The sequence below is a fragment of the Ciona intestinalis genome, chromosome 6 (genome assembly GCF_000224145.3).
Source record: "Ciona intestinalis chromosome 6, KH, whole genome shotgun sequence".
Taxonomy (NCBI): domain Eukaryota; kingdom Metazoa; phylum Chordata; class Ascidiacea; order Phlebobranchia; family Cionidae; genus Ciona; species Ciona intestinalis.
This window is the reverse complement of record NC_020171.2, coordinates 169,091-189,711: the sequence shown is the minus strand read 5'-3', so window position 1 is coordinate 189,711 and position 20,621 is coordinate 169,091. Positions and strand designations below refer to the sequence as shown.

Genomic DNA, 20,621 nt, shown 5'->3' with positions numbered 1-20,621 from the left:
ATTATCAGCCATACATAAAAAAATGAAAAAATCCAAAAAAAATAATCACCCACAAAGTAACATACATGGCAACTCGTAAGCTGGCACGAGGTGTTAAACCTGTGTGATAACGACTGTCGTTTTCCGGCCACGCGAGGATAAAGTAAGTTACATTCACATTACATTCACATTCACATTACTATGAATATGAATCTTTGCAAATTGTTAGTTACCAGTGCAATAGTACATGCTTCATTAAAATCATAGTTGAATGAATGAGTCAATAGGATACAAGGTTCAAAGCTTATTATTGTATGTCCTTGGACAAGATATGTAAAATTGCTATAACTAAATGTTTTTTTTACTAATGGGTTGTTTACTTGTTCCAAATGACAAGCCTATTGAAATAATGGCACTGGTAAAGAATCCTCAGGAAAGTGTTAGAGGTTGATCGTTAGGAGGTTAGTGGTTCTGTGGTTATAGGGGTTATCAAATAAGGTGGGGTGAGAATTCTTCACTAGCACCAAAATCACCGCTGTTTTCATGGAGAAATATGCATTACTGAAGTCATTAGTCATGTGGTATCAATTTTTTACCAAGTGTAGAGAATTTTTTAAGGAAAAACCTGAACTTTCCGCTAAGGTTAAATGCTCCAACCAAGCCTTTGTTTTCAATCTTAGCATGAGGTATAAGAAACTACCATAATGTTACACAGTGTGACACCTGTGTTATAACTCTTGAGTGGCCCACCTCACAGAGAATAAAGACCTCTTTAAAATAACATTTTTTTATTCGTAATATATATATTTTTTTTTGTTGCATGATGACAATTGAAGTCATGCAACCTTGGAGAAGCAGAAAAATTGAACGTACATCTTGTTCCACACACGCATGATGATGTTGGTTGGTTAAAAACTGTCGACCAGTATTACTATGGATGTAAGTGCAAGGTTTATTTAAGTTTTATATATACACTTATTGTACTAACAGTGAAGTTTTATTATCTTCTGTTTATTGTACAGTTAGTTTTGAAAGCCGAAACAATCACTAAAAAAAGAGCAGTTTATAAAAACTACAAAAACTGTTAATTACGTATACAGTTTATTTAATCCAAATATATAAAAAACTGTTAAATGTTAACTATATTCAAATATATTTATCAAAAACTGTTAAATATGCAGTTTATTAAATCCAAGTATATTAAAAACTGTTAGTTACGCAGTTATTTATATCCAAATATATCAAAAACTGTTAATTGTTTCCACATATATAAAGTAACAAAACAACTTGTGTTATAAACTTATAAATATGCATCAGTTAAAAATAGTGCCATTAAAGTCAAAATGAAGTAATTAATTATAATAACACACTCTGTATTTATTTAAAACACTTACCCTTGTGCAAGGCCTTTTATGGCAATTGCTCCAACCCAGTGGGCACTTATGGGTTGTTGTCTAAATTATCAGCCATACAAAAAATAATCCCTGACAAAAAGGATAGAAATAAGTTATATGAATGAATGTAACTTACTTTATCCTTGTGTGGCTGGAAACGACAGTCGTTATTATACGGGTTTAACACCTCGTGCCAGCTTACGAGTTACCATGTATGTAATTTTGTGGGTGATTATTTTTTGGATTTTTTAATTTTTTTTTAATGTATGACTGATAATTTGGACAACCCATTAGGCCATTAGTGACCAATGAGTTGGAGCAATTGCTGTGAAGTGTCTTGCCGAAGGACACATACGCCCACAATTGTAGCAGCAACCAGCCTTGAACCCATTACCCCTGGGTTACAGGCAGGCACGCTAACAACTATGCCACGGCGCCGGTAAATATATATTCATTCATTTTTTCAGCAAACTCTAGCATAGTGATTGCTGGTGTGCAATATATTCTTGATTCCGTGATCCCACAGTTGTTATCTGATCCTTCAAAGCGATTTATTTACGTTGAAATTGCTTTTTTCTCTCGTTGGTGGGAGGAACAGAACGATGCAATGAAAGAAAATGTGAAACAACTTGTACAAGAAGGTAATGTTGGGTTAATTTTCTTCCAATTAAATGTAAATATGCTTTTAACTGTAAGCGTGTTTTAGCAACCGTTGTTTTGTCGCTATATCATGTTTTGGATGTTAATGAATGAATGAATGTAACTTACTTCATCCTCGCGTTGCCGAAAATGACATTCGTTATCACACGGCCCCACGGTTTAACACCTCGTGCCAGCTTTCGAATTACCATGTATGTTACGTGGTCTTTTCGTTTAAAAAATATTTCTAAATCTGTTCTACCGTATTCGAAGAGACAAATAACGTCATGTTATTATTGTACCTATTATATAATATATATATATACATATATTATATATCTATATTCTGCCAAGGTCGTCTTGAATTTATACTTGGTGGATGGTGTATGAATGATGAAGCATCCACACATTATAATGCAATCATTGATCAAATGACGCATGGGTTAAGATATTTAAACGACACGTTTGGTGCTTGTGCTCGCCCCCGTGTGGCGTGGCAAATCGACCCTTTTGGACACTCGAGGGAACAAGCATCACTTTTTGCGTAAGTTGAAGGTCGTTTAAACACATGTGTTCTACTTTATAGTACACCTCATGTCCGCTTTTGAGTTGCAAGTTTAGTATCTAAAACAGCATCTAATGCAGTGGCTCCTAAACTTTTTTGTATGCTTTACCCTTTTAACAAAGATGCTTATCAGATTTACCCCCAATATTTAATATGGCACTCATTTATTAAAAATCGAAAACAACTGATTAATGTGTCCGACGAAGTAAGTGCATCTGCCTCCAGCCCAAAAGATATGTGTTCGCGCTTGACGCTGCAGTAGCTTAAACCAAGTGATTGCTTATAGGCTGTCCAAAATGTCAGACATATTTAAAAAAAATATTCATCTACACAGTTAAAGTAGGACACACGTTTATTCATGTTCGAAATTTTTGTTTTAAGTCAAATGGGTTTTGACGGCTTGTTCTTCGGAAGACTTGATTACGAAGACAAAGAAAACCGTGAAAAAATACGAAACATGGAAGAAATATGGAGGGGCAGTCAAAGTTTGACTTCTCCACATGCTGATCTCTTCACAGGTAACATGCTTGTGCTTAATTTAATATTATCGTATGCTTGTGTCCAGGGGATGCACATTACAGAATAATTTGGTATTCTAGGATATCAAAGAAAACGTTTTTTTAAATAGGGATTGGTTTATTTATATTACAATATCTATTTCACCCACAAATAGGGATGCACATTACAGAATTTCGAATCCATGAGATTCGAATTCTTTTGTATTCGAATCTAATTACGGGATTCGGTATTCTGTTTAATGACGTCATCAAACGTCATCTCATAAAACTATATTAACAATTTTTGAAACTTGATAATTTTGAAAAAAAATATTTTTGTGTTTGTGGGACTTTCGAGAGTAAACGTTTCCTAACGTCTTTTCAAAGCCTGCTATACGTTTCGTGACGCAAAAACTACCCAATTCATGATGCAAAAACTAACCCAAAATTTGTTTTAATCATTTTACAGCTTATGATCCAACAAGGCTGCTATTAAAGAGTCAATAAACTGACTTATGTTGGTAAAATTATTTTTTCCCATAAATATGAAAAGATCCGAAATTCTAGATTCGGAATTCTAGATTCGAAATAAAGTCTTCTAGGATATCCTAGAATACCTGATTATTCTGTAATGTGCATCCCTACCCACAAATTAGCTCAAAACCACGAGAACAATGGTGCGAAAAGGCTCAATTCATTACAGATCGGCGCAAATCCTTTTACAACACAGGGGAGGCAGGGGTAGTCAGACACTCATTCCTGTGAAACGAATTTGACTTTATTGGTTGTAATGTTTACTAATTAATGCAGTGTAGAAAATTGTGGGGTAGAACTGTCCACCCTGCCACCCCAGATTTGGTGCCTATCATTGTACTATGGTTATACCACATGTGTTTTAAGTGCTTTATGTAGTGGCTTTATACACCATGTTTTCACTTTAACTTTCTAGATGTGTTTTTATATTTTTTGGACAACTGTTAATTTAGAGAGCTTTTTAGTGACCGCTAGATTGGAGCAATATTGGTTCTGCTGTATCTTACAAAAAATTCTGCAGCTAGTTTTTTTTTAACTTTAAAAATATAAAAAAATTCAAAAACTAAAAAAACTTAAAACCTAACAAAAATCAATACATAACCTCACTTTAAGTATATTTTGTTTCGTTTTTTAAAAATCACCCATACATTACTAGGTGTAGATGAAAATGGGTACAACCCCCCTGATGGGTTTTGTTTTGATGCATTTTGTCGTGACCAGCCAATAATGGATAACCCAGCTTTGGAAGATTATAATGTGGAAGAAAAAGTTGACAAATTTGTTGCTGCAGCCTTGAAACAGGTGTGTATGCCAAGCGTGTTTTAACAACTGTTGTTTTGTCGCTACATCCTGTATTTTCGTTTAAAATATTCTTAAATCTTTGCTACTGAATCAAAGAGACAAATTAAAATTCTTATTATTATATTATTCTTATTCGAAGCTGCAAATTCGGAACTAAAAGTTTAAAATTAAGATTTTTATCAAAGTTGGGTGTTAAAGTAGTTAGAAATAATAGACTTCAGAAGGATTTGGAATATTGGTTATAATATATTTTATATATTTATAGCTTTAAAATAATGCAGAACTTCAGTTTTGATTGGTATTCTGTTTTGTATGTTGGACATCAAATATTTTAAATTTAAATATATATATGTAGGCCTTAATTCAAAATGCCTGTCATTTTGACTAGCCTTGAAAGCTTTAAAACATTCTTTCTTTAATGTTTTTATTATACACTATCACACTACAGTATTACAGTATTTTTTTAGACCATTTCTACAGGTTATGCAACATTTCACTTAGAACATATTTTATTTGTATTAAATCCTTGTTTGGAATATAAAAACATTTTAGAACTACTTCAGTAACTTTACTAAACAAAGCAGCAGGAAAAAGCTGTCACTTTTACAATAGAAACTATTGTGACAGCCTTAGGTTTAAGCTTTTCTAAATTTCTAAGAAAAGTAGAGATACTGCTGTACTGTACACCATGTGTAGTAAAGTAATAGGGCTTTAACATATAAAATTATACCAGCTAGGTGCTGCTGACTTTGTGGGCATATAATGGCAATTATTTTAAACCAGTGGTCACTAATCAAATGTCCAAAAACAAATTGCCAGTCATAAGATACAATTTCTACAATTTTTTATGTTTGGTAACTCGTAAGAGAGCATGAGGTTTAAAATAAAACAATGAAGTCTTAACAAATTAGCGAAATATATGTGATTTATGTAGAATTAAATTCTTAAAAAAGTGTTCTGGATTTTTTTAATTTAAAAAAAAAAAAATTTAAAAATACCTCAATGGTAAATTGCTTTAATAATTTGAAAATTCAGGTTTTGCTGCAACCAGTGGCGCAGCCAGGGGGGTTTAGGGTGTTGTACCCCCCTTCTTTTAAACCCCCCAAAAAATATTAATTAAAACCCCTCTTTATTTTTTCTGGCTGCGCCACTGACCGCAACACTTACGAAATTCTCAGCTTAGTAGTCTAAAGGCTGGCATACCCTGCACCATACTGGTATAAATTGTTTGCACTACTTACCTACTATTCACTTGCAGGCAAACCACTTCCAAACCAACCATATAATGATGACGATGGGTTCTGACTTTGAATATAGCAATTCTAATGTTTGGTACAAGAACTTGGATAAGTTGATTAAATATGTCAATGCAGCTGTAAGTGAATAAAAACAAACAATGTATAGTAGGGTGGGGAAAGATGGGACACTTTAGTGCTCAATATATGAAAATCCTGATTGTATTTTAAACAATTAACAATGGTCAATGTGAGTTGTGAGAATATGGGTTTACATTTTCTTTGAATGTTCTTTGTTTACTACCCAAATGGAACGAGAAAATAAAATGAAAAGATGTCCCCTCTTCCCCCACCCTACTATATATACTGTTATATTTATATATATTATATACAATTAACTATACATATAGTTAGTATGTTAAAGAAAGTCTTGATTTAATTTACTTTTTTATATTGTATTTTAAAATTTAAATTTCAATATTTAATGTTTCAACATCCTTTTTGTTTTAACCTAATAAAAGTGTCCTGAAAAATGACATTGAAAGCATTTTTACAGAGATATAATTTTCTGGGGTAAATGCATATTATATACATTTATAATTTGCAGAGTCAGATGAATATCTTGTTTTTAAGGGTAAATAAAAAAAGCTCTTTTTCTATAACATAAAAGTTCAAAATACCTGAGTAAGCCCATTCGAAAATCTTTTTCTAATTTCTATTTTTTTTCAGGATAAAAACATGACATTGTTTTATTCCACTCCATCTTGCTATTTATACGCACTAAACCACGCTAATGTTATGTGGAATATTAAAAAGGATGACTTTTTCCCATACGCCGATGCCCCACACCAGTATTGGACGGGATATTTCACCAGCAGACCAGGATTGAAGGGATATGTTAGAGAAAGCAACAAATATTTGCAGGTGATGTGTCAAAGTCATAAAAACTTGCAGCCGTTGCAGGTGTATGTAAAAGTAACAAATTCTTGCAGATGATATGTAAAAGTAACAAATACTTGCAGGTATATGTAAAAGTAACAAATACTTGCAGGTGATATGTAAAAGTAACAAATACTTGCAGATGATATGTAAAAGTTGTGTTTATTTTCACGTTCAGTTCATGTCTTTGCAACACATTTCTTCCAATTATATTTTAATTTGTTTTAATAAAATTAAATACTCAATATAAGCTTGTTTTAAAAATCTTTAAATGTACTTTTTTGAAAAAAAAGTTGAAATATATACATAGAAATTTTTAGAAGAAAATAAAATATAATACATTGAGTAAAGACCAGTGCTGGACTATTGTTCCGAAATTACTAATATCAATTAAGTTTTACTCATTTTTACACAAAACAGGTGTGCAACCAGTTAGAAACATTCATGCATTTCAAATCGACTTCACATAAATTGACATCATCTTCAAAGGTTTTGAGTAAGTTAATATATATATGTATGTTATTGTTTGCTGCAGTTTTTATGGCAATACATCTTATGATGAAGTCTCGCCGTATGGCAGACGAAACGTTGGAAATACACTATACGTTTTTATACCAGATGAGCCACTGATATATTGTTTGTACAATGCCTGGTAGCAGAAGTAACAGAACATCTTATGATGGCCAATTGTCATTTACTTGGATAATATAGTACTGTGGTGTAAGATGGATACCGTTAGCATCTAAATCTTATATTGCTTTATTGTGTTTTAAACAATTAAAAATGCCCTTTTAGAGTCACGGTGCTACTTTTATATAATTTTGTAAATACTCTTTGTTTACTACTAAATGGGATAAGAAAAGAGAATGAAAAGTGTCCTATCTTACCCCACCATACTATGTTTAATTCTGTGTCTTATCATTTCCAGGAGATGCAATGGGTGTTGCGCAACACCACGATGCAGTGTCTGGTACAAGCAAACAACATGTGGCTAATGATTACGCAAAAAGACTTTATGAAGGTATGCTACTTGTTTAAATTTCATATCATTTCAATGCCATGGCACGGTAGTTAACACACCTTTCTTTAGCCCAGAGGGTTTGATGCTTGCTCTGTGTCCATTATGTGTGTATATGTTCTTGTGCAAGACATTTAACAGCAATTTCTCCTACCCAGTTGTTTCTTATTGGTTGTCATGCCATTTAAAAAAAATAACAGATTTAAATTTAGCTTTATTTTGTGGTTTGTAAATCTATTCGTAATTTTTCTTTTTTTGTAAAACATTTTATGTTTTTCCAAAAAACAACATAGTATAGACAGCTTTTGCCCAATTTCACAGATATAACATTTACAGGCAAATTATACCCAATTTACATATGTGTTAAAGTGGGCGCGAGGTGTATGAAACAGAACACCAGTGTTGTAACTCCATGCGAGGATAAAGCAAGTTAGATTCATTATTTTATGGCAGGCCGTGAAGAATGCAACAAAGTTATAAGCACAGCATTGACTGGGAATAACGAACAATTAATTTTCTGTGATTATCTCAATATAACGTTGTGTGACTTGACACAATCTTCTAACCAGGTTAGCAAAGTAATAATTAATGTACAAGACAGTATACTATATGCAGTGGCGCAGCCAAGGGGTTGACAGAGTCGCGACCCCCTGTTTTAAATCCCCCCAAAAAATAAAAAAAATAATTAAAATAAAAATTTAAAAAAAGTTTTTTGAAAATTTTTCGATTAAAACCCACCTTATTTTTTTTCTGGCCTTGCCACTGACTATAAGTGTTTTGTATTTGTATGATATTCTGTTTATGTTTAGACTATACCTGTTTGAATTTGAGTACCAGTTTTTCCACAAAAGTGTCTTTTTGGGAAGAAAATATAATAAAAGAAACAGTTTTTAAGGTCTTATACATTCTTAATGCACACTAAACTTTATAGTTTTGATTTTCAACCCGTTAGATTTCTAATAGGCCTTCCAATTTTTGTGCTTATATATTTGTAAAAAATAACCCCCAAATAAACTAAAAAATCAAGGAATTACTGTATTATTACATTCAGTGACCAGCCAGAAAAAAAACATAGGGGGGGAGTTTTAATCAAAAAATGTTAAAAAAAAATTTTTTTAATTAATTTTTTTTATGGTTTAAAAGGGAAGGTTGCGACACCCTAAACCCCCTCTGGCTGCTCCACTGATTACATTATATTTATTAAAAAAAAATTTAATTTTTAGTTTGTAGTAATGGTATACAACCCACTCGCAAGAGGAGTTTCAAAATATCTTCGCATTCCTGTTAATTGCGATGATCATTATGTGTATGTGGTGGATGACCTTGCTACAAGTACAAGGTTGACTGTACAGGTACTATCATACTAATATTATGAAACAGAACACCTGTGTTATAACAACTTTCGTTGCACCTCTAAATGCATGACGATATTTATTCATTAAAACTACTTTTTTGCCTTATCGTTATAAATCTGAAATGTTACCCTACTAAATTCATGTTTTATGTATAATCAATTTCTATTTAATACATATATTAGGGCGGGGAAAGATGGGACACATTTTCATTCTATTTTCTCGTCCCATTTGGTAGTAAACAAAGAACATTCAAAGAATTATAAAACCGTATCCTCACGACTCCTATAGACCGTTATTAAATGTTTAAAACCGGATCAAATTCAGAATATTTGGATATTATGTGCTAAAACTGTCCCACCTTCTCCCACCCTACCCTATATGTCTAGTAACAATAGTAAAATATAATTTCACTTTGATATTTATGTTGTTTTTTATATTTTGAACAAATTTGCTCAACAGTTGGTCCCCGTGAGCGAAGCAACATTATCTGTTCGTAGAAATCGTGGAAGCGCAAATTGTGAATTAGTTTTCCTTGCTAAGCTGCCAGCACTCGGACATAATACATTCCAGGTACTTTAATTTGTACCAAGCATTATAATAATCTAAACCAAATTTTTCAAAAAAAAAATGTTTTTTTTTAAGGGATTTAAAAAAAAAAGTAATAAAAATTTGAATGTTGAAGATTTGAATTCCTATGCAGGTCGTTTTTATCTGATTTAAATGCTATTTTAGACTTCTGTCTAATATGTGTTTTTAACATAAAGGATAATGGGCCAACTTGATTTTAAAAGTAATGGGTTTTCATGGGACGAGAAAATAGAACGAAAAGGTGTCCCATCTTCTCCCACCTAATAGCCACTTATTGTAATCAGGAAGTTAAATAAAAAAAATGCTATTTTAATCAAATACAATTTAATTAATTCCATATACTTTTACCTACAGGTCACCAAACATAAAACTTCAAAAACTGTTTCTTTGTTGAAAACAAAAGTTGAGAAAGTAATTAACCAAGATGTAACTATAACTAACGAGGTGAACTATTGCTTTTATTTTTAAAATAAACATTACAGTTACAATTTAATAAAATATGTGGCACATTGGTAAGTTAGAGCGCACCTGCTCTAACCCAGGGGCATTGGGTTCAAGGCTCGTTGTTGCTACCATTGTGGGCGTATGTGTCCTTGGGCAAGACACTTAGCGTCAATTGCTCCAATCCAGTGGTGACTAATGGGTTCTCCAAATTGTCAGCCATTCGTTAAGAAAAAAATCCAAAAAACCAATCACCTACAAATTAACATTCATGGGAACTCGTAAGCTGGCACGAGGTGTATGAAACAGAACACCCGTGTTATAACAGCTGTCGTTTTCAAGCCAGGCAAGGATAAAGCAAGTTACATTTATCACATATTTTCATTTTTCTACTTTTGCTACTAGGCATAATGTAACAAAACTGCTTTTTAAATAAATAACATTAATATCATCCGCCATACTTTTTTATTTTTACCCCAAAACTTATTTCAGTATTTTGTAAAATGTTATTGTCTTTTAAAATTTGAAAGACTTTTAAATTTTTTTATCGTTAAATTTTAATTTATAGTGTCTTAATTTTTATTCCTAAAACTTATTTTATTTCTATAGTTTTACAAAGTGAAATTTGATGGCAACACTGGGTTGATGGCATCCATTGAAAATATTGCATCTGGCATCACTGTACCAGTTAAACAGGACATGTTATGGTATAATGCTAGCATGGGGAACGATGAAAGCAAACAACAGTCAGGTAAATATTTTTTAATTGGCTTTAGAATTTTGTTGCTGCTACCATTGTGGATATGTGTCTTTGGATAGACACTTATAGTTCAAAAAATTGTATGATAAAATGTATATATATTTCGCCTAAATGGTACCGTCAGTCTCTTATTCAAACAGAACCCTTTTATCGACAACTGTTGTTTTGCTGTTGTTTTCTTTCACTTCGTTCTTTAAATAACATGATCTTCACTATCATTTCAAAAAGATAAATAACAAACTATGTTATGTAATGTAATGCCCACAAAGTAGCATACATGGTAACTCGTAAGCTGGCACGAGGTGTATGAAACAAAACACCTGTGTTATAACGACTTTCGTTTTCCAGGCACGCAAGGATAAAGTAAGTTACATTCATTCATTCAAAACAAATAAAACATAGATATAAATTCCCACACAGGTGCTTACATATTCAGACCTAATGTTTCAACACCATTTCAATGTTCTAATGGTAAACCACAGCTTTCTATATTTAAAGTAAGTTTCTGGTTTTCCATTTAATACTGTTTGCTGTTTTTTTTACACTTTATACTTAAATCTCAGGGTTTTAATTTAAAACTGTATGTTGTATATACTAATGTGTCAAAAAATTCATTAATACACCGAAAAAATTAAGCATATCCAGTCTTTTCGTTTATAAATTTTCTAATTCTTTGCTACTGTAATCGAAGACATAATTAAAGTATTATATTACTTTTATTATAATGTGGTAATCCAATATTAGAATCCCAAAAAGTTAGGAAATGTATTATGTTTGAAATGTTTATGCTTTACTTTATTCATACAGTTACGTTTGTGGTACCTTGTAAGCAGCACGAGGTGTATGAAACAGAACACTCTCGTTATAACGACTGCCGTGGCCATGCCATTTTAAGATTAAATAAATTATGATAGTTTTTCCAAGTAAATTTTAGTAATTATTGGTTGTGTATTTAATATCCAGGGTAGCAATCTACTTGTGCAAGAAGTTTATCAAAAGTTTAGCGATTGGGTTTGGCAAGTGAGTATTAAGGTTTTAATACTCACTATATAGTGGGGTGGGGGAAGATGGGACACCTTTAGCATGTAATATCTAAATATCCTGACCGTGTTTTAAACAATTAACAACGGTTTACGGGAGTCGTGAGAATATAGTTCTATAAATCTTTGAATTTTCTTTATTTACTACTAAATTAGACGAGAAAATACAATAAACAGGCGTCCCATCTTCCCCCGCCCTACTATATATATATATATTATAATATATGTATTGTGACAATACAATATTTATATGTTGCTCTACAATACATAAACTGTTGGTCTTCTACTAAATTTTAAACTAAAAAACAAACCTCGATTTGCCGCCGTGGCGTAGTGGTTTAGCATGCTGCCTCTAACCCAGAGGTAATGGGTTCAAGGCTCGTTGATGCTACCACTGTGGGTGTATTTTTCCTTGAACAAGACACTTAACAGCAATTGCTCCAACCCAGTGATCACCAATGGGTTGTCCAAATTATCAGCCACACATAAAAAAGAAAAAAAATCACCCACAAAGTAACATACATGGTAACTCGTAAGCAGACACGAGTGTATGAACACCCATGTTTAACGACTGTCGTTTTCCGGCCACACGACAATAAAATAAGTTACGTTCATATTAAAACATTCCTGTTTTATTAAAACTTATAATAAACCCAGGTTATACGATTATATGCTGGTAAGAAACAAATTGAAGTAGAATGGACAGTTGGTCCAATACCTGTACAGGATAAATGGGGCAAGGAGATAATTTCAAGGTCAGTTTCTTAGAAATGTTTGCTGTGTATAAATAGGGCCAGCAAACAAATCATTGGAAAATATTTTTTTGCGTGTTCAGTTTAACATGAAGGGTTTTTAGAATTTTGATTTTTTTTTCAAAACTGGCACTTTCTGTGAAATAAAATGGGTTCAAATTTTGTTTTTATTTCGTGAAATTTTGCAAAAATGAATGTTGTCAATTGTCAAATCGTTGGCAAACAGTTTGATTGCTTGTTCAGTTTAGTTTTAGAAGTTTTTAAAATTTTAATTTTTTTTTGCCAAAATATTTTGTGCGAAATTAATGTGGGTTCAATTTTTTTTAATTTTTGCAAAATGATATATTTTTAGTGTAACTGATTTAGGCCTGACGTAGTGGGGCACATTGTACCCACTTATGAGTAATTAAATATACAATTTAAAAACAGATATGAAACTAATTTGGAGACAAATGGTTATTTTTACACTGATTCAAACGGAAGAGAAATATTAGAAAGAAGGTATTTAATATTTATAATAATAATATTCAAATACTTGAATTTTTGCTACTGTCACAGGGTAGGGTTTTTAAACTGGCGTAAAGCTTTAAATGATGGTCCAAAATAATAACAAATGAATTATCATGTCGCTTTATTAACATTTTAGCTTTTCCAATTATCAGATTGTCACCTTAGGGTGAACTTACATAAAAGTTTGTCGCGTATTTAATCTGAAACCTTTTCTAATTAAGTTTTGGAAAATGATATAAAAAGTAGTAAAATATAAGTTTTGAAATTTAATATGCTACAAACAAATCCAAAAACTTCAAAATATCAAAATAAAACAACTATTTTTTACTTTAAAATATCTTTAATACCAGGAAGGATTACAGGCCAACCTGGCATCTTAATCAATCTGAGTCTGTAGCTGGTAATTACTACCCAGTCAACTCAAGGATTTATATTCACGATAATCAAGTACAGCTAACTGTGCTTAATGATCGATCACAAGGTGGCAGTAGCCTTTCAACCGGACAGCTTGAATTAATGGTAAATATGACAGAAATTTACATTTAAAAAAAAAATTTTTTTTTACATTTAGGTTTTTTTTTAATTATTGAAAAAGGGATTTACATTTTAGGGGAAAGGTGTATGAAGTTACCGCATATGTGTACAAAATGACACATGTTTTGTAGCTCTTGGTTTCCCTAAAAAAGTGATGATATAACTAATTAATTTCAGATACACAGAAGACTTCTTGGAGAGGATTCGAAAGGGGTTGGTGAAGCATTGAATGAAACCGGACAATTTGGTGACGGTTTAATTTCGAGAGGAAAACATTGGTTGCTACTAGATACAGTGACATCATCAGCAAAACAACATCGTCTGTTGGCAGAAGAAATATACATGTCTCCACTAGTGGCGTTTCAACACCATGCACCATCAACTACACATGTAATTGACTGCTTATGTTAAATATAATAGGGTGGGGGAAGACGGGACACCTTTAGCACATAATATTCAAATATCCTGATCATCTTTTAAACAATTAACAACGGTCTATCGGAGTCGTGAAGATGTGGTTTAATAATACTTTGAATTTTATTTTTTTATTACCGAATGGGACGGAAAATGGAATAAAGAGGTGTACCATCTTCCCCCACCCTATCATAGATAGGGTGGAAAGTACTAAGAACTGTACACAATTTTTACAGTTAGGTTATTTTTTTTAACGCACACGAAAAAAAATATGACACTTATATTGATATCTAGGGATACAATTATTTAAGCAAAGACGATACAATTATTTTTTTGGTAATATTTTTAAATAATAAATTGCTGTAAGAGTTTTTATAAAACATTCTTGTTATAACTCTGACTTGCTATTCCACATGATGATAAAAAAGTGATTAGAATGATATATAGTACAATGGGGGAAGATAGGACACTTAAGCACATATTGCCAATTATTTCCAAAATCAAAATAGATGACGGTTTTTGGTTAATACCACGAATTAGTAGCATTATTACTTTATTAATTGACAATAATTTAATAAAATATAATAAAACACACGAGGAGTTATTTAGAAATCCACACAACAGGTGAATTTTAGGGGTCCGTAAAAAAAAAATTAAAAAAAAGGTTTTGTCTGACAAAGTGTCCCATCTTTCCCCACCCTACTATATATATAGTATGTATAGTAGAGTGGGGAAGATTGGACACCTAATCATTCTATTTTCTACCACGATTGGAAGTAAACAAAGAACATTCAAAGAATTATAAATCGTATTCTCACGACTCCCATAGACTGTTGTTAACTGTTTAAAACACGATCAGGATATTTAGATATTATATGCGAAAGTTGTCCCATCTTCCCCCACCCTACTATGTATAATGTCAATATTAAAATATATGTTAATAAAACAAGTTTCTTCAGGAATCTCACGTCACCTCGCCCCTCCCACCAAACATACATTTACTCACATTATCAACAACAACTGATGGTGGATATATAGTAAGGGTCGAACATCAGTTTGAGAAAAATGAAGATTCTACGTTATCTAAGCCCGCTACTGTGTCTTTGAAGGTACTTGACTACTTTTGTTGGCTTTGTAGTTAGATGGTATAAGTTTTAAACTAATTTTGTAGGAAAAAAAAATTATAAGAAAAAAATTGTAAGAAAAAAATTGTTACAAAAAAATAATTTGTAAAAAAACAAAAATTAAAAAAAAAATCGTAAGAAAACATTTGTAACAAAAAAAATTTGTAGGAAAATAGAAATGTAACAAAAAATAATTTATGAGAAATACAATTGTTAGAAAAAGCTTAAGTGAATATACTAAAGATCTGGTGTGTATGTCATATTTTAAATGTGTAAAGTCTGGGTTTTATAGTGAGGCATACCTGGGAACCTGCTATTTAAGCCAGAGGGTTTTGTAAGTATATTACAGCCTGACATAAAAATGTATTGTAAAAAAATGCTTATCAAAAAAACAGTTTTAAAATTTTTATCCAAAATTTACATTTCAGAATTTGCTTACTGACTTTCATGTAAGCTCTTGTGAGGAGTTATTACTTGGTGGAAATGCATTTAAACAAGATGTTACAAGATTAAATTGGGAAACAACAGAAAAACTTAAATTTGGTAAGTTTTTTTAAATTTGTGTCTTCAATTTAAAGTTAATAATTTAAAGCCCAAAATTTGAAACTGTCAAAATATATAAGTAATTATAACTTGTTTTGTCATTTCGATTTCTGTAGCAAAGATTTAAAAATATTTTAAACAAAGCAACAGGATATAGGGACAAAACAACTGTTGTTAAAATATAACATAGGAGTTTTGGGTTAGTGGTTACTAGCTAATAAATATTTTTAAATAATATTGGTAAAATAAACATATTTTTTCTATTTGTTCTATATTATGTTGTATATATTTAATATATTATATTAGTTGGTGGTTTTGTCGCTTACAAGTTGCTATGTATGTTACTTTGAAAGTTGTTATTATTCTATGTGACTACTTTCAAATCTTCGCTACCGTAATCTAAGAGACAAATAAAGTTAATAGTATTATTATGTGATTATTTGGGGGGGGGGGGTATTTTTTGCAAGTGTGGCTGATAATTTGGACAACCCATTAGTGATCACTGGGTTGGAGCAATTGCTGTTAAATGTCTTGCCCAAGGACACATACGCCCACAATGGTAGCAATGATGAGCCTTGTACTCATTACCTCTGGTTTAAGGCAGAAGCAATAAATAAACTGTGCTACAGCGCCGTTATACTTATTTTGCAAAACGAATTTCAAATCTCTTGGTTGTAGAAAATGTTTTATTTCCAATTAAATTTACAACTGATCAATTTAAACTTATTGCGAATAGCAGAAAAAGTGTCAAAAAACAAAACCCATACAATATTACAGTCACACAAAATTTCAAAAATAGACTTTAACTACCAATAAAATTTACTTTCCAAAACAAATTTATTTTTCAAGGTTATGTAATCATTGTAAAACAGAACTAATATAAATTTGGAAAGTTTAAAATGATTAACATTTTATTACCCCTTGTTTATTGCTAGTTAAATTTAATGACTTCATCAAGTTGTATTTGATTTATGAGTAAAAAAATAAATGGTTAGGAAATACGTCACTGGCTGTAACTGTGTTAGTTTTTCTGTGGTCAATAAAAATTTTAAATATAAGTTTTGGCAGTAAAAGGAAATCACCCACAAAGTAACATACATGGAAACTCCTAAGCTGGCATGATGTGTATGAACACCCGGGTTATAACGACTGTCGTTTTCCGGCCACGCGAGGATAAAGCATGTTACATTCAGTACACATTGTGGAAGAAAGAATTTCTCGCCAAATTGCGTACTTGGTAAATTGTAACAGACCCGACGCTGTGACAAAGTGGTTAGCGCGCTTGTCTCCAACGTACTGGTTATATTTTAAGGCCCTTTCTACCATTGTTGGCGTGTGTGTCTTTGGGCAAGACACTTCACGGCAATTGCTTCAACCCAGTGGTCACTAATATATTGTCCAAATTATCAGCCATACATGAAACAAATACGCCAAAAATTAAACGGTAGCGAAGATTTAGAAATAGTTTAAACGGAAAGACAGGATATAGCGACAAAACAACAGTTGTCAAAACACGCTTACAGTTAAAACATATTTACATTTAATTGAAAAAAATAAGCGTAGACGCTACACCTAGCAAACAAACGAACCATTTATGTTTAATAATTATCAAGTTAAACTTCTAATAGAAACAAAATTGTGCGTAACGATGTAAAACAGAACACCCGTGACCCGGATTATAACGACTGTTGCTGCCCTGCCACGCGAGGATAAATAAAAGTAATTCATTTTGCTTGCAGCACCAGGCATTGATAGTGTTTCGAATTTCGAAAAGCCCTATGACGTCACTAATGGTTTACGTCAACAATTGGACAGCTGTGACGTCACTTTGGAACCAATGCAAATCAGAACTTTCCTGATCAAATAATTTTTTTTGTTTTTTTTGTGTATTTTCATTTTCATTTCACCGACCTGCAAGTTCAGATGTTATAGTAGGGTGGGGTAAGATGGGACCACTTTAAAACACAGTACCTAAATATGCTGATCGCGTTTTAAATAATTAACAACAGTCTAAGGGAGTCATGAGGATTCGGTTTCATAATTCTTTGATTTTTCTTTGTTTACTTACAAATGGAACGAAAATTTAGATCGAAAAGGTGTCCCATCCTCCCCACCCCACTATATTTACAAAAATATAGTTTATTTATCATGCTAATGTAATATTTTGTTCTGTTTTGATTTTCTCATGCAATATATGAAATACAAAGTTTGCATTAAACTGATGTCCGTTATATTTTCAAATTCCGGCGCCGTGGCAAAGTAGTTAGCGCCATGCTATTATACAGAGTTATCGCTATCACCATTGTGGGCGTATGTTTCCTTGGGCAAGACAATTAAAAAGCGGCCACCAATCAGTTGTCCAAATTATCAGCCATACAGAAAAATAATCACCCACAAAGTAACATACATGGTAACTCAATAAGCTGGTACGAGGTGTATGAAACAGAACGCCCGTGTTACAACGACTGTCGTTTTCCGGCCATGTGAGGATAAAGTAAGTTACATTAATTCGAATTAAAAGTTTTATGTGTTTCCCCACGACTGCCATACACCGTTGTTAAATGTTTAAAACACGATCAGGATATTTGTATATTGTGTGCTAAAGGTGTCCCATTTCCCCAACAGTACTATAATCACTTGAGTTTTGTTTCTTCGATTACGGTAGCGTAGATTTAAACATATTTTAAACGAAAAAACAGGATATAGCGACAAAAAAACAGTTGTTAAACAGCTTGTTTTTAAAAGTTCACTAATAAGTACATGCCGACTCATTGTCTAATAACCCCCGTGTGTTTTATGACGCACATTTGGTTTGTGGGAATCGCTGCATACACTCTTTTGATTGCTATTTTGAAAAATGTTTGCTAAATACACAATTATGAGACATGGTACACACATTTTCTACAAAGTTGCTTCGACAGCAAAGTAGTCAATTTCCAAAGACAAAGGTTGTAACAGTTGTTAACATTGTTTTAATTTATTTCGTTTTCTGTTAGAATTCGTTTGGATCGTACCCTATTGGTATGCGACGTGTCATTTATTTAAGTTGAATTTTATTAGTTTTAGTGGGGTGGGGGAAGGTGGGACACCTTTAGCATATATTTTTCCTATATCCTGGTCGTGTTTTAAGCAATTAACAACAGTCTAAAGGAGCCGTGAAGATGCGGTTTTATAGTTCTTTGAATGTTCTTTGTGTACTACTAAATGGGACGAGTAAATAGAATGAAAAGGTGTCACATTTTCCCCATCCTACTATAATTTATCCTTCATCTTTTTTACCCCTAACTACTCAACGACTGTTGTTTATAGTTACCATTTGCAGTTTCTAGCTGGTTTAAATATTAATTTGATCGTCAGTACCCTAGTCAAAGAGATAAATAAAAAGCGTGTTAAGGTGTGAGATAGTAGGGTAGGGAAAGATGGGACACCTTTTATTCCTTTTTTCGTCTCATTTGATAGTAAAATAACATTAAAAAAAATTTAAAACCGTATCCGCACGACACCGTATTATCCGTTGCTAATTGTTTAAAATAAGATCAGAATATTTGGATATAATGTATGGTAGAGTGGAGGGGATGGGACACCTTTTTATTCTATTTTCTCGTCCCATTTAATAATAAACAAAAAACATTTAAAGAATTATAAATTCCTTTGGAGTTTAGACCGTTGTTAATTGTTTAAAACACGATCAGGATATTTGGATAATACGTTCTAAAGATGTCCCATCTTACCCCACCCTACTATATACAAGTTCTTGAATATCTATGCCACATTTTTCTGCTTAGTAATGGGCATCTTGTGGTTAATCACTTGGTTGCTCAGAGCTATTGTTTACCGGCCGAATGTAACCTCAGAAAAGTAACCTTTAGTAACCCCCCGCGTGTTCCTTATGTACACTGCCAAGCAAACGCCCTCTTTTAGGAAAATACACGGGAATGTCTTGTAGTTTCACATTAACAGTTCACTATTGAGAAACATAGGGCTACTAGTTTTCTAGCTATTATATATATTATATTATTTAATTGAGAAAAAAATGACTGTAAACGTTAAAAATACCTTGTGAATTTTCGAAGGCGCTAAAAAATGTTTTCTTTAAGCAAGGAACCCCAGAAAAATAAATAAATCACTGGCTTGATTAAATATCCTGACATGTTTATTGTCTTTTGCTAATGCTTCTCGCACGCAACAGAAAAAATAATGTTAGTAACTGATTAACATTACCACACGACCAGTGTTAAGTGATACGGGGTTAATCCAGCCGCACACGCATGATATGATGCACTAACGTTATGGATTATTACAGTTTAAACATTAGACTTAATTGCGGTGTAATGATTATTCAACCTAAAGCGAATCGGTTTTTAAGAAGTTTTTTAGCCATTCAAGTCAGTTTTTAGCAGATTTAAGCAATCCTATAGCAGAGTTTTGTAGTTAAAGGTTTACAGTTAAGATTTATAAATTATGAGAACTCGGGTAAGCTTTTAGATAAGCAGTTTTGTAATGTATCGTACTGTGGGGTAAGATGGGATACCGTTAGCACGTAAATCCCACATATTCTGATCGTATTTTTAACAGGGGGTTACGGGTAGGGTAAATTTTCTTTGTTTTATAAATGGAAATAAAAAAAGAGAATGAAAATGTGTCCCAATCTACCACAATCTACTATAGCCTTATTTAAGAACAGAGAACAGCTATGTTTTCTAATGCACTATATATATATATATATATATATAGTGTGGGTGGGGGAAGATGAGACACCTTTTCATTCTCTTTTCTCGTCCCACTTGGTAGTAAACAAAGAACAATTAAAGAATTGTAAAACCATATCCTCACGACTCCGATAGACCGTTGTTGATTGTTTAAAATACGATCAGAATATTTGAAAATTCTGTGCCTAAGGTGTCCCATCTTCACCACTCTATTAAATATATATATTCAACTTTTTCTTTTTTCTTTTTT

General features: G+C 32.3%; 1 protein-coding gene across 3 annotated transcripts in view; it reads left to right on the top strand.

Moving 5' to 3' along the window:
• The window catches only part of LOC100176799 (lysosomal alpha-mannosidase), an 18,299-nt gene extending 416 nt beyond the window's left edge, over positions 1 to 17,883 (top strand). Inside the window, exons 2-25 of one of the 3 annotated variants that reach the window (XR_001974773.2) lie at positions 816 to 918; positions 1,841 to 2,014; positions 2,367 to 2,556; positions 2,959 to 3,095; positions 4,264 to 4,409; positions 5,668 to 5,784; positions 6,374 to 6,568; positions 7,004 to 7,079; positions 7,512 to 7,604; positions 8,055 to 8,170; positions 8,825 to 8,953; positions 9,416 to 9,526; positions 9,899 to 9,988; positions 10,595 to 10,736; positions 11,166 to 11,242; positions 11,709 to 11,765; positions 12,443 to 12,540; positions 12,967 to 13,038; positions 13,398 to 13,566; positions 13,759 to 13,971; positions 14,955 to 15,104; positions 15,548 to 15,662; positions 17,402 to 17,590; positions 17,785 to 17,883. Coding sequence is in view for 2 of the 3 variants with exons in the window: in XM_009860511.3 (XP_009858813.1) it covers positions 816 to 918; positions 1,841 to 2,014; positions 2,367 to 2,556; positions 2,959 to 3,095; positions 4,264 to 4,409; positions 5,668 to 5,784; positions 6,374 to 6,568; positions 7,004 to 7,079; positions 7,512 to 7,604; positions 8,055 to 8,170; positions 8,825 to 8,953; positions 9,416 to 9,526; positions 9,899 to 9,988; positions 10,595 to 10,736; positions 11,166 to 11,242; positions 11,709 to 11,765; positions 12,443 to 12,540; positions 12,967 to 13,038; positions 13,398 to 13,566; positions 13,759 to 13,971; positions 14,955 to 15,104; positions 15,548 to 15,662; positions 17,402 to 17,529 (2,898 nt within the window). In the remaining variant the exon portion in view is untranslated. Of the gene's footprint in view, positions 1 to 815; positions 919 to 1,840; positions 2,015 to 2,366; positions 2,557 to 2,958; positions 3,096 to 4,263; positions 4,410 to 5,667; positions 5,785 to 6,373; positions 6,569 to 7,003; positions 7,080 to 7,511; positions 7,605 to 8,054; positions 8,171 to 8,824; positions 8,954 to 9,415; positions 9,527 to 9,898; positions 9,989 to 10,594; positions 10,737 to 11,165; positions 11,243 to 11,708; positions 11,766 to 12,442; positions 12,541 to 12,966; positions 13,039 to 13,397; positions 13,567 to 13,758; positions 13,972 to 14,954; positions 15,105 to 15,547; positions 15,663 to 17,401 lie in introns of all 3 variants that reach the window. The other 2 variants (XM_009860511.3, XM_026834785.1) reach the window with 2 other exon arrangements.
• Positions 17,884 to 20,621: the final 2,738 nt, after the last annotated feature.